The 13,390-nt window shown below is 43.5% G+C and overlaps 2 protein-coding genes across 2 annotated transcripts; one reads left to right on the forward strand and one right to left on the reverse strand.

Moving 5' to 3' along the window:
• Window positions 1–1,696: 1,696 nt before the first annotated feature.
• ier2b (immediate early response 2b) lies at window positions 1,697–2,893 on the reverse strand. The gene has a single exon (XM_086119364.1). The coding sequence runs from the start codon at window positions 2,690–2,692 to the stop codon at window positions 2,153–2,155; it is 540 nt and encodes a 179-aa protein (XP_085975490.1). The 5' UTR covers window positions 2,693–2,893; the 3' UTR covers window positions 1,697–2,152.
• A 3,407-nt stretch (window positions 2,894–6,300) lies between these two features.
• Window positions 6,301–12,800, forward strand: stx10 (syntaxin 10). The gene is made up of 9 exons (XM_086119363.1): window positions 6,301–6,603; window positions 7,074–7,149; window positions 7,407–7,500; window positions 9,034–9,128; window positions 9,223–9,285; window positions 9,389–9,490; window positions 10,799–10,905; window positions 11,577–11,671; window positions 11,753–12,800. Exons 1-9 carry the CDS (start codon window positions 6,569–6,571, stop codon window positions 11,827–11,829), a joined length of 744 nt encoding a protein of 247 aa, XP_085975489.1. The 5' UTR covers window positions 6,301–6,568; the 3' UTR covers window positions 11,830–12,800.
• The last annotated feature ends 590 nt before the right edge of the window (window positions 12,801–13,390 follow it).

The raw sequence follows: 13,390 nt of genomic DNA on the forward strand, positions 1-13,390 counted from the left end.
GCATCTGCATCACAGGACATTCTTAGCATGCGCGGCACATCTGGGCGAAGAACAAATCAAATGGTTTTCCTTCCGACGGCCAGATATTCTGAAGTTAATTGTGCTCAAAAGTAATATATTCATTCATTCCCAACCATCGAGCATCTTCATTTCACAGTCTCTTGTCTGCCCGGCTTCCAGACGTGTCTGAATAGATTTCGTCCAATCAGATTTCAGCTTCAAATGTGTTGCCATGTAAACATGATCCGCTTGCTTCTGACAAACACGCAACATAAAAATAGATGTTTTCTTCTTTTCTTATACAATCTGATTTTACATTCACCTCTGTGCGCCTTTGTGACATCGGCATTTTGCTGTCCTCTGATTGGTTGAGCTAAATAGTTTGCGCTGTTTACACCTCACCGCTTGAGCTAAATCTGCCCATCAAAGATTGATTTCCAGTGGAGGATGATGAGTCCAAATTCCTTTTTCAAGGCAACCCTTTTCAAGAAAACATTCTCGGCCTGATGATGTCTGGTTTCAACCCGGAAAAGAATTTGTTCGGGGCACCCTCAGGGTAGCATCTATGAGCGCTACAGCTAGCTTCCGCTAACAGGCAAGAGCGAAGGTGCGCACCTGCATCTCTGGTGAGTAGTGTATTTTGTTTTCGAGATTTGATGGGGATTTTTTTCCCATATTATTTCATAAACATTGATTGTGATCTGCTATATTGTAGTGTCGACGTTTGGACTTGGCTGGAGGTGATGTATTGGAAAAAAATGGTAAGCTATTTCTTGCTTTAGTATCAACGGTATTCACCCTCAAACATGTGAAAGGCCTTTGTCTCGTATGCAAGTTATTTTTGCATTTCTGTACATTTTTTTCCCGACAACATGGTGTAGATTATTAAAGTCCCCGGTGAAGGTCCGAAAGGCCGCACCAGCCACTGCTTTCAAGTACTTTTGATTCAGGTGCAATTTTCATGTAGTCCTCCTCTGACATTCAGAAGGGGGGGGGGGGGGGGGGGACAAATTATCCTTGCCAAAGCAAGACTCCTGCTGAGCCAGAGTAATATACAAGTCAAAATGGCAGCCTATAAACAGCATTTTCTGCATGTTATTTCACTTTTGACAGGAACAACTGTTGATTTTCAAAGACCCATGCTCTAGGTCAGGGCTCACCAACTTTTTGGGAGCAGAGAGGTACTTCTCGGGTACTAGTAATTAACGCTAAGGACCACTTTGAGACATACCTTCTGAAAAAACAAACTTCCTTGAATAATCGCTTGACCAGGTGCAATTTTCACCCAGTCCTCTTATACAATTGAGGGACTATTAAGAAAACCGACTGATCCTGAGTAATGTACAAAGATGTTAGGGTTAGTTATTAATTCACTAGCATGTTGCTGACTTTCAGCTTCCTCAAATATTACAAACACCTGTTCTTTTTCATTGGCTCTCATTGGAAGGTGTATCTAATGATGTGTCGCGCTAGTGTGTGGGTGTTGAATCACGCCTGGAGGATGTGATTCACAATTTTGTTGTAATCCACAGGAAGTGGAGTGACCGCGTGTGTGTGTGCGTGCGTGTGTGCGTGTGTGTGTGTGTGTGTGTGTGTGTTAGATTAGCAAAGCCTGTTTTATGGTGGACACACTGGAGGATTGACCCACATTGGCAACTTCCTGTCTGGACAACAATCACCACCACAGAGGCGCTGACTTGTTCACTTGAAAACTCATTTATTAACACCACAAAAAAAAAGCAGCTTTACAGGTGAGGTATATGACGTCATTTGGGCATTCATTGAATAGACACAAAGTCCCAAAAGATGCAAACGGCATCTTTTTATTTTATTTAAGCACCATGTTGTTGGTCCACAGCAGCAGTGTACATGCGAGTGTGTTGGGTAAACACCTCATTTCTGTTATGAGTCACTGAGTGTCCTGGCGGGTCCACCGTGTGTTCGTGTGACTCAGCTGGAAAGTAAGTGGTCGCTCGTTCGACCCGAACCGAAGCTCCTCCACGCAGGGCCCCCTCGCCCGGGGAGCTCTCTCCACTCGGGCCGGCCGGGGATCATTCCCGTCCCGAGAGCGTCGACGTGGCCTCCAGGCCGCTTCCAAAGTGTAGGGAAAACAGCGCTCCATGTCCCGTGGAGCCTCCGCGTCTCACACCTCTCAGCAGGCCGGTATGACCCGGTTCAGGGAGAGCGAGGTGAGGGACTCGGCGGGGCCGATTCGGCAGCTGACCGGCGGCGGTGGTGGCAGCGCGGCGTGTCGCTCCTCCCCGGGCTCCAGCCTCGCCCTCTTACTAGGGAGGAAGTGCGGCGCCACCGACGTCTTCCCCCGCCGCTTCCTCGAGCACCTCGTCGGGCTCTGGTTCTCTTTGTCCTCGGCGGGTTCTTCCTCTTCCTCCCGGTGCGCACCTCCCCGCGCTGTCAGGCTCAACTCGGCGGAGGTCTCGTCCGGCTGGGGCCCCGACTCCAAGTCGCGCTCAGCCGGCTCCTCCGGGCTTGTGTCCATGGGTTCGGCCGGTGGCACCGACGAGTGATAGATGTCCCGGGCGGAGCGCATGACCAGGGAGAGGAGGAGGCTCCGGTGGAGTCTCAGGCCGCCTCGCTGGCTCCGGGACGCGTACAGCTTGCTTATGGACACGGCAAGAATCCGCCGGGCCTCCGCATTCACCTCCATTGTTGTCTCCGTTGTTGTGTCACTCATCGTTTCCTTGACCTTATGTTACTTCCTTGTTGTTGTTTTTCTCCCCCTTACACAAAACGAGCTCGACTGACGACTTACGAAAACAACAACAAAAAGTTGACTTTCAAAAGTTTCGTTGTCGGTTCTTTTTATTTCTGTAAAACAAACCTTCTTCACGTTCACGACGGCGCAGAGTTGAGAGCGTGAGAGGCAGGGAGACAATTTATCTACTCTGTGACGTCACGCCGAATTCCTCAGGCAGTGACAAAACAGGCACCGCCCACACCTGCCACACACAAACACGCTCACACAAACGCATGCACGCGCGCACACACCATCTGTTCTGTCTAGCCCGAATTCTCACCCTTCTCGACTTTTAACTTCTCTTTCCGCATTGCGCTTTAGGAACGCATTTCGCCTCGAAAGATTTTTAAGTTATGTTCGCAAAAACAGTTGTGTTATTTTCAGGTTTGTGATGATTAAATGACATGTAAAAAAAAAAACATTAAATCATTTAGTCAAAGCTGTTTTCGCACGATAACGACGGGAGGCTGAGGTTGAATATTTTTTAGATTACTTTGTGCAGGGATCCAAAGGATAGTTTCGCTGAATGATGTCACGTGTTTATCTTCTGGTTACTCGGCAGCTCGGAGAATTTGCGTGTGGGTGAGGAAGTAAGAAAGGGGGGGGGGGCGTCTCAAATTTCACAGGAGTTTCTCTCGGGCGCACATATGACTCACGACGTCACTACCCTGCCATATATGGCCTATCCGGTTGTAAAGTCCCGTCGTGGTTGTGCAGAGGGGAGGGGGGAACACGCGCAGTGGAAAAGCGGTGACGTCACCACCCCTCCCCCCCAGTACTCCTCTGGCTTCCTCCTCCCTCACCAGCTGTGGTAACGTCACCAGAGCACCATATATGGTGCGACGGCCGCTGTAAACAAGGTTACCCAGGTTACCAGATGGCGGGTCAAAAGGCATGTCACGTCATGACGCCTTAATGGTCCGTCGGAAATGATCTGTGTTACAACTGGAGTTCGTTTCAAAAAAAAAAAAAAAGTGCTCTATAAATACCGTTAAATTGAGAGTGTTGCGATGACACACTTCAGTCACATTTAATCTGAAGTGGTTAAAGTACTCTATACTTATAAAAGTACAGATACTGTATAAGAAAAAAAAACTACGCTGGTAGAAGTCATGATTCAATTGCTTGTATTTAAAAATGTTTTTGGTCAATAATACCCTCATAATAATTGTGGATATCAAATTATGAATTACAGATCTTTCCAAAATGTATTCTAAGACTGTCTGACATTTTTATGTTTTGCACCATTCGCTTTTGGATCAAAAACATGTTACAGGTTGAACCAATTATAGGCAGCTAATGTGTGATGACATGGATATTTTTAACCCCTAACCATAACACAGTACAGAGGTCGCAAACCTTTTTTTGCGCCGCAGACCTGTTTTACGTATAGAAATGTTTGGATGGACAGTCATACAAAAACCCCCCAAAGTATTAAAAATGTTTGTGTTTTGCTGTCAAATGTCAAAAAGGGTTCAATATGACCCCAAAAGTATCGATCGCTCAACTTTGTGATGTCACCCAAATGCAGCACGCTAGTTTATGTCTTCCTTTCCAGACGTAGCTGCTCCTATCGTTGCATTTTGGTATGTATGCTATCCCTCCGCACAGCTGCAAAAATAGACACGCTAATACAAGCCACCGCAACGCGTCTTGTGTAAACTCACCCGTAGCATTCGGACCGTCACCTAAAGCCGAGCTATTTTGTACTTGATTGGTATTATTGTAGGGCCAAATTATTTTCAAGCAACTTGCATCATATCGGGATAATGCTAATTAGAATATTATTTCATGTATTTGTAGACACCCCCTTGAAAGTGCATCATCGTAATCATAGTTTTTTATATGTCAATTATATTTTTCATTCTTCGAACTTATTTTGTCATTGAAATTTCCAATCTCATTGGGTTTTTTTTTTATCCCCGTTGCCGGGGAATGATTTTTGTTTGTTCTTTATTGATATAATTTTTTTCCATATGTTGTAGATGTTATTTTTACATTTCATGATTTATTTCAGTTATTTTCTTTTCCATAATGTTTATTTCTTTGTTGTTTTCTTCGTTTTATCTTTCAACAGTATAATTTGTTTGTTTTATTGTGAATTATATTTTTGGGTGTCATTATTCATTTTTACACGCTTATTTTTCTTCGCTGCCTCGGCATTTTTTTTTTTTTTTGATAAATGTAATTTTCCATGTTCTGTCAACGCAATTCTTACTTTTGAATGCTGAAAAGCGCTTGTTAGCTTCCCAGAAAACGAGTCGCCGTGACCTCGCTTTGGGCGGGCGCCCGGCTGGTCACTATGGCAACGCTGTGTGTGTGTATGTATGTGTGCGTGTGTGTGTGTTGTAGCATTGCCTCTGCCTGAGGCCAAATGGTTGGCAAGGAATGTTTGTGTGTGTCCTTGGCTGTACCATCACCTAAGTTCACCGAGTGCGATGGTGTAGAATACAGTCGTTTGCACAAATGACTTGTAATCGCACTTCATTGTATTTCTTGAAATGTCACGCGTGCTCAGCTGCAAAACTAACAGCCATTCCACTTATTGCATCGGCATGAAAGTGCGCTGTTTTTGTTTTGCTCGTGTGCATTTCGTTTGTTTTTGTGTTGTGCGGTTTGTGTGTAAAGCAGCTTACAATGCAACAAGGGTAAGCTGCATGACGCTGCTGCTCTTTGACACCGGAAAGTAGGTCATCCATACAAGGAACACTTGGAGACACCAAGAGTGTCAGCGGGTCTATTTATAAAGTGCTCCACGTTAAGTGCTCACTCCTAGCGCCTTTTTTTCTTCACTTGTTTTTATTTTTATTTTTATTTTCTTCCTCAGCAGCAGCGCGTTTCACTACGGTGGCACAGACAAATAAAGCAGCCCAAATGTTATCTGGCTTGTACCAACAAGAACGTTCGTGGGGCGAGGAATGATTCAGAATTCACGCCTTTGGTTGTCAAGGATAAGAATGAACTCTTTGTGCGGTTTGGAATGTTGAGATTTTTCTGGAGCTAAATTAATTTGCAGCAAAGGTTTCTGCTTGTAGGGCGGCGTGGTGGTCGACTGGTTAGCACGTCAGCCTGTGTGGGTTTTCCCCAGGTTGCCTCCCACATTCTAAAAACATGCATGGCAGGTTGATCGGGCACTCCAAATTGTCCTTAGGTGCGATCGTGAGGGTGAATGGTTGTTTGTCTGTGTGGCCTGCGATTGGCTGGCGACCGGTTCAGGGTGTCTCTCGCCTACCGCCCGAAGAGAGCCTGGGATAGGCTCAAGTGTCTGTCTGTCTGTATGTCTGTCTGTCTATCTATCTATCATAGGCAGCCTTAACTAAACTACACACCATGAGCAGCGGGGTGACGAAGGGGCCTGTAAATTCTCACAAGTCAGGATGGGACGGGAGGAGGGGGAGGAAACAGGATGAGGGCAAGAAAGGAAGGAAGGAAGGAAGGAAGAAAGGTGGGAGGGAAGGGTGGTACGGAACACGAATGGTTGGGGCCACAGATGGGTGGGCCGGACACGAGGCTGGGAGGTCTGTCTCTGTCTGGTCAGATGTTGCTTTCAGGGACAGAGCGGAGTCACATGCAGTTTTATGCGAATGTGTGGCCATGGTGACTTTTCGCGTCTACTGTCCGCTGATTAGACTTTGACAAGCCTCCCCATAAGTCAATACAAAGTAGAATATATACATATTAAATAAGTTACTCAATGAATACCAGAGACATTCATCGACACGTAAAAAGGTGTCCAAAGTGCACAATGAATCTCAACGCCTCATCACGTCCAATGCGCATGCGCGGCGCGGTGACGCACCCGGAACTAGCAGCATGTCGCTGGAGGACCCGTTTTTCGTCGTGAAAGGGTGAGAAAACTCAACAGAACAACGTTTAGAACTCAAGGAACACTGTGCAAGTACACGTTCGACACGTGTGTCATTCGGCGAGTCGCCGAGGGAGCAGAAAACACAGTTTACTCCAGCGAATAGAACTGGACGACTAGCAATGGCTGACCAGCCTCCAATGCTGTCGCCCAGTCCTGCAGTGATTGTCCGTGCGGGTTTTTTTCTGTTTACATTGGTCAAACAAAGTCACTTCCGCGCCGCATATTTGCTTTTGTTTCATCTGCCGAGTTATTTGTGGACCAGAAGAACGGTTTCTTTTCTCTATTTTTGGACACTTAACGAGAAGTTGCTAATTTACGAAAGAAAGTTAGCTTGTGTCTTAGTTTGGATTTGTCGGTGTTAAAAAAGTGTTCTAAAAAATAAGCAAGTGACGTAATGTTGGACAAACGTGTGTGTGTGTGTGTGTGTGTGTGTGCGCGCGGCGCGTGCAGGGAGGTACAGAAGGCCACGGCGCGGGCACGCAGCCTGTTTGACAGGTGGGAGGAGCTTCTACAAGATGGAACTCAGGTGAGCTAAGTATTAGCATGTTCTTAGCATTGATAACAAATTATTCTGATGTCATCACCATACGCTCTTTATGGCCACGGCGAGTGGCACACTAGCATTGCATTAACATTCACACCATGATTTGATAAAGCATTGGAAACACTGAAGTTAATACCACATTCAATGTCCAATCACTTCTCTGATGTCCTCACGTTAGCATGAAGTTGGCATTGATGCTAATTGATAAATAATGAGCATATTACAATTCATTTGTTCAGGTGAGTCGTGATGAGCTGGATTGGAGCACCAACGAGTTGCGCAACTGTCTGCGAGCCATCGACTGGGACCTGGAGGACCTGAGCGAGACCATCAGTATCCTCCATCACCGGCACCACGTGTCCTGTTTGCAAAACAAACACCAGCTTTGTGCGCTTCCAGGAATTTGTCAGGCCCCAAAGCAATGTCAATAATAGGAGTTGTTCCCAGTAAGGGGTGAGAAAGTGGCGTCGTCGTTTTGCAGCAGCAACTCGGATCACAAGGAAAATAGTTCAGTTTTAAGAGAATAAAAGTTTAACGTTTGGGAGAAAAAGTTGTAGTACTGTACTAGGAGAATAAAAAGTGAATCAAGTCATGACTGCCACAAACTATTTCGGTGAAAAAGCACATTACAATGAAGAGCACAAGGGAGAAAAATCCTGATTTGAAGAGAATAATTGTAAAATCGTGAGACGCAGTCACAATATCAAGTTGTACTGTTATGGCTGCAAGAAAAACATTAAATAAGAATGAGTTTAGAATTTTGTGTGGGGAAAACAAAAATTTTGTGGCAGCTTGCCACATTAAGAGAAAAAAAACATTTGTTTACACGATAAATTACACACCATTTTTTTTGTAGAGTAAAAGTGGAGAAAAAAAACTTTTGCCTCACTAACCTCAGTCACAATATTGCAAAGACAGAAAGCAAAAAGAGCATCACAAGTATAGTATTTCATTTGATGAGGATACTAACATAAAATTGCAAAAAAAATCAATTTTGCGAGAATATCCATGATGCAAGCTGCTTTTCCTCGCAATGTGTGCCAGAGCCTATTCCAGCTGTTTTCGGGCAGCAAGCGGAGGACACCCTGAACCGGTCGCCAGCCCATCGCAGGGCACACATTGACGAACAACTATTTGCGCTCACAATCACACCGGGGGACAATTTCGAGTGTTCCGTGAACCTGCCGTGCAGGTTTTCGGAATGTAGGAGGAAACCGGAGTACCCGGAGAAAACCCACGCAGACACGGGGGGAGAACATGCAAACTTGCAACGGGAAGGCCGGAGCCTGGAATTGAACCCTACACCTCTGATAAGAATCTACTTGTGAATCTTCAACATGAAACCATTCCTAGAGAAGAAAAAAAAATCAGTTTTTTGAATGACTAAGTTGCAGTTTTGTGAAAAAAATAATTCAACATCAAGTCAGAATTTTGCGACAAAGACTTATTTTGAAGAAAAAGAAGGCCTAGATTTACAGCATTGTGAGAAAGTCAGATGATGATAAAACAATTTTACACTTCAAAAATTAATTCATAATATTGCGAGAAAGTCAAGCCATGACACTCGCACAAAAATCACAATTTTACAAGAATACAGAGTTGAATGCAAACGTTTTTTAATATGATGACCCCCCCAAAAAAATGTACATTTACGAGCGTATATTTTTCAGATTGGGCACAAAAAAAAAAAACTCACAAAAAAGCGAATCTGATTTAGCGGTACTGTCAGATGTTAATTTTGTCAGGAGAAAGTCTTTATTTTCAAATCACTGCTCTGACCGTCCCGAGAGCATGGCGATTAGATGGTCACCATAGCGACGGGGGAAACACTTCGTAGCTCATTTCCTTCCTGAGCGTGCAGCGCAGGTATCGTGGAGTCGAACCCGGGGAAGTTCCGCCTTGGCGATGAGGAGCTTCAGGAGAGGAGGGATTTCGTGGAGAAGACCAGGAAGTCCGTACAGGTCAAATCAACAACCACCCTCCAACCGGCTCCCCAGCCCCAAACAAATCTGATTATTAATCAAAAATCTGTATTATTTCCTTGCTTGTGAGCAGGAGATGAAGGATCAATTGTCGAGTCCATCGGCTGCGGCTCAGGCAGAGAAAAAAAACAAGCAGGTTGGACAGACGAGTACCGAAGCCAGATGACATACGGACACGTACGTCATTCTTATTATGCTCATTATTATTATTTCGAAATGTTATTGTTCATTGGTTCCAGGCGTCGTTCGCTCCGTCGGCATCGGACCGCTCTACGCGACTGGATGCCCACCTGGTGTCCGCCAATTCCAGATACATTCAAGAGCAGCAGGAACAGCAGCAGGTAAGACAGGCACACCCAAAAAAAACCTAGGAAAAGTTGTTTTTGTAGGGGTGGGGGTAATTATGTTAATAGGCAGTTATTTTGTTTTCTTTGTCATAAAAGTTCAAAACAATGACAAGACAACACACTTGGAATTTTTTTATTTTTTTTTTTAGAAAAGAAAAGGAAATTCCCAATGTTTTTTGTCCTACTTTTCCCAAAAAGAAAATATGTCCTAGTGTTAGGAGACTTATCAAAATGTTACTCCTATGATGACCAAATCCTACTTTTGAAAATAAAGCTCTATTTTTCGAGAATAGAAGTCACAATATTACAAGGGAAAAAAATCAGTATTGACAGAATTTGGCACAAAGAAACTTGACTGAGAAGAAAACATCATGCTCTCAAAATAGTTTTTGTGAAAGAAAATCATAAAAAGAAAGAAAATCCGTTTTGAGTCAGTGCAGAAAAGAAATCCACATTTTTGACGCAAGTCCGAATTTTTTGAGAAAACGTCATCTTAGTCGCGGGAGGGGAATATGTAATTGTGGGGAAAATGATGATTTTACAATGTTTCAAAAAGACATTGTATTATGAGGAGTCAAGTGATAAAATTCATTGATCATAAAATTGCGAGAGATGAAAAAGATTTTCACAAAACTGGTAAAACATCGAGTGAATGAGATCATGGCGGAAGATTTTAACATTGCAATAAAAAGTCATCTGAATTACATTCGGAAAAGGTAAATTGGTGCAAGGACTCAAAGTTTAAAAAAAATTAATAGATTTATTAAATTGGCATTTTCTTTGAAAAAGTTGTAATAATTCTACCAAAATTGAGGTCATAACAACACTGCAATTCAGGAGCAAAAAGTTGCAAATTTTATTGCAATAAAGCACTCATTCAATCAGGAACACGATCGATATTATGATAAAATTTATAATAATAATCATTTCAAGATACAGCCCTAAAATGACATGGTTTGAAATGTCTCGGCCTTGTTTTGACAGGAATACATTTTTTCATGTTGCAAGAAATACAGGCAAGACTTGCTTAAAAAACTTGAGTGACCCTGGCGGTGTAAAAACTGACTGGTGGCACCTTATTTTTTTTGTTCCTCTTTTTTTTCCCATTACATCATTCTTGAAAGTGTTTTAATGTGGAAAACCCCTTGCAGCCTCACCGCTCTCAACTCACCTTCCATTACATAAGCATTTTTGAATCTTTTGTTTTTTTTCTTAATGCATTCCAAAGCCATGAACTGGAACATTTGAAAAGGACTGAAAGTTGGTGTGTGTGTGTGTATGTGTGTATGTATGTATGTATAGCTGATTATGCAGGAGCAGGATGATCATCTGGAGCTTGTGTCCGGAAGCATCCGGGTCCTCAAAGACATGTCAGGACGTATCGGTGACGAACTGGACGAACAGGCCGTGTGAGTCCAACTCGGCACTGCCGCTCAAAATGTACACTCCTACTCCATCTTTTTTTTTTTTGTGGGGGACCTCCTTCCAAAAATGCTGCTGTCTCCCCCCCCCCCCCCCCCCCCCCCCCCGAGTCAGAAAGGCAACGCCATTACCCGTATCCTTTTCTCATATTTCGGTAGAAGCATTCCATCCCGAAAACATCCTCATTTACTAGTCAGAATCAACCCACCAGAACAGGCACTTCTTCACTTTCGCTGGTCCGAGTCCGCCATATTTCATGTTCCCTGTTTGTTTGGGGCGTACGTCAGCATGGTCCAAAACAATATTTCCTCAGCAAAATGTAAGAATAGCATTGTCATTTTACAACAAAAAAATAATAATATTACAGCAATATTACACATATTTTGGCCGGAAATGGCAACAAAAAAATAATGACGTCATCCCCCCCTCGAACTGAGCCCGACCATATCCAATCTTAATCCTACTGAGTTGAACCGGATCAAATGGTTCCACTTTCAAATCAAACCGTCCTTGAATGGGTCCGCACCCCACCGTGTTAGTAAAATGGCCGCCAATTATGCAGATTTTCGCTATTCACAGGCCAGCCTGGTCGCACTGTTTGTATCAATGTAATATATACTGTATACATATTTGTTTTCATCTTCACTTGTCCTTCCAGCATGTTGGGGGACTTTGCCGACGAGATGGACCAGACGTCGTCACGTATGGACTCTGTGCTCAAAAAGATAGAGAAGGTCTCGCACATGACCAGCAGTACGTAACGCACGCACGCACGCACGCACGCACACACGCACACACGGACGGCTTTTGACAGCTGCCTGTGTTGTGGGGCAGGTCGGCGGCAGTGGTGCGCTATCGCCGTGCTGGTCGCCATCATGATTGTCGTCCTCATCCTCTTCTTCGCCCTCTGATGCCGGCGACCCCCAAACTCTTCTTGACGCGCGGGACCCACAAAGGACCGGCCAATTTTTTTTCTTTACCCCTGGGCCCGAAGAAGGGAAAACTCCGCTGGCTCGAGCTATCCGGTAGGAATCGAACGCATGTGGTGCAGTCAGGTTGTGGCTTTGATCAGCAGAGGGCGCTCTGGTAGGAAAGCGCCACACGCCACCTCAGGACGTTCAAGGTTGAGACTAAGCTTGTCTTTTTTTTTGTATACCAGCAAAAAAGTCATAATTTCGCAAGACAACAAATGTCTAAATATTGGCAAACACATTTTCACGTTAAAAAAATACTCTGTGGAAGAAAAAAAAAATTGAAACTTCGAGAATAAAGTAAATTTTGGAAGAACGCCTTAGTATTTTGAACACCTTCTTTTCTGAGCGAGAAATTGTTAAATTACGAGAAAACTTGTAATGTTTTGAGAATCATAAATGTTAAAGGAGTGCAACAAACCCATTCCTCAGAATGGGGCGGTGCAAAGGGTCTCTCGAAAGTGGCACCTCATTTGAATTCAAGAATCTTTAAGAACTGTATGCTTGTGATGGTTATTATTGATTTTTACAAAAACAGTGTGAAAGTGTAGGTGGGAGATAGAGATATTTTTTCCCCACCCTGGATGCCTTCAGTCTATTTTTTTTTACATTTTTTACGTTGCTGCGTCCTTGTTGCTGGGCAGAATGTCCAAATTTAAAGCTCAGCGCTCCCCCTACTGGGGGCCGTTGTTACTGCCATTTCGTTCAGCGTGAAGAATAATAGATAATAAGACAGTGTTGCATGTTGTACGAAAACATTTCAGTCCTTTTTGTTGAAGGTCAGCTGTCAACAATCATATGCATCAAGTGGCAAAATGTATTTAATCTTTTTTTATTTTAGGTGATACCATTTTGACAATTTTTAATGTTTTAAATGTTGGATCGAAAATAAAACGTTGTGAGCATCGTCACGTTTCTGCACTTTGCTTTAATTATTATTTTTTTAAAGCCCAACTCAGGTTTGAAACCCTACTTTAATTGCATAATTGGAACCTGTAACCCCCATTTGAAACCTCAGAGAAAACTGAATCAAGTCTTGAAACCTTAATTTAAAATAGAAATATTGGCTTGAAACCCTTTACTGACACAATTAATCCAGCCTGAAACCCTAAATGTTGTTGGAACTCTAACCGAAGCTTGAAATCCCAATGTCTAACCCTACCTGAAAGCCCTAACCAAACATTGAACCCCAAGTTTGGTACACTACTTTGAAGGACTTAACCTGTCTGGAAACTCTAAACTATATTTTAAACCCTACTATTAAACGCTTACCATGGCTTTAAACACCAACTGAAGCTTGAAAGTAGAACCCTATCTTGTTAACCCTATCTTAACTTGAAACACTAACCTGAAATATTAACCCTGGTTTGGAAACCCAATAAAACCCTAATCCGGGTTCGAAACCAGAACCCCAATTTGACACCCTAACTTGAAACCTTAAACCCAGCTTCTATGTAGTTAAATTAGTAATTGCCAGTTTGATCAAGCCACAAGCACACCA

This window comes from Hippocampus guttulatus, chromosome 9 (assembly GCF_054856545.1).
Source record: "Hippocampus guttulatus isolate MCC_2025c chromosome 9, RoL_Hgut_1.0, whole genome shotgun sequence".
NCBI lineage: Eukaryota > Metazoa > Chordata > Actinopteri > Syngnathiformes > Syngnathidae > Hippocampus > Hippocampus guttulatus.

What these genes read in the sequence shown, in the direction of transcription:
- ier2b (XM_086119364.1), bottom strand. Translation starts at nt 2,692, where the DNA reads ATGAGTGACACAACAACGGAGACAACAATGGAGGTGAATGCGGAGGCC.
- stx10 (XM_086119363.1), top strand. Translation starts at nt 6,569, where the DNA reads ATGTCGCTGGAGGACCCGTTTTTCGTCGTGAAAGG. An exon ending in CAGAGAAAAAAAACAAGCAG is followed by an intron (nt 9,286 to 9,388) that starts GTTGGACAGACG and finishes CATTGGTTCCAG; the next exon opens with GCGTCGTTCGCTCCGTCGGC. An exon ending in GGTCTCGCACATGACCAGCA is followed by an intron (nt 11,672 to 11,752) that starts GTACGTAACGCA and finishes GTTGTGGGGCAG; the next exon opens with GTCGGCGGCAGTGGTGCGCT.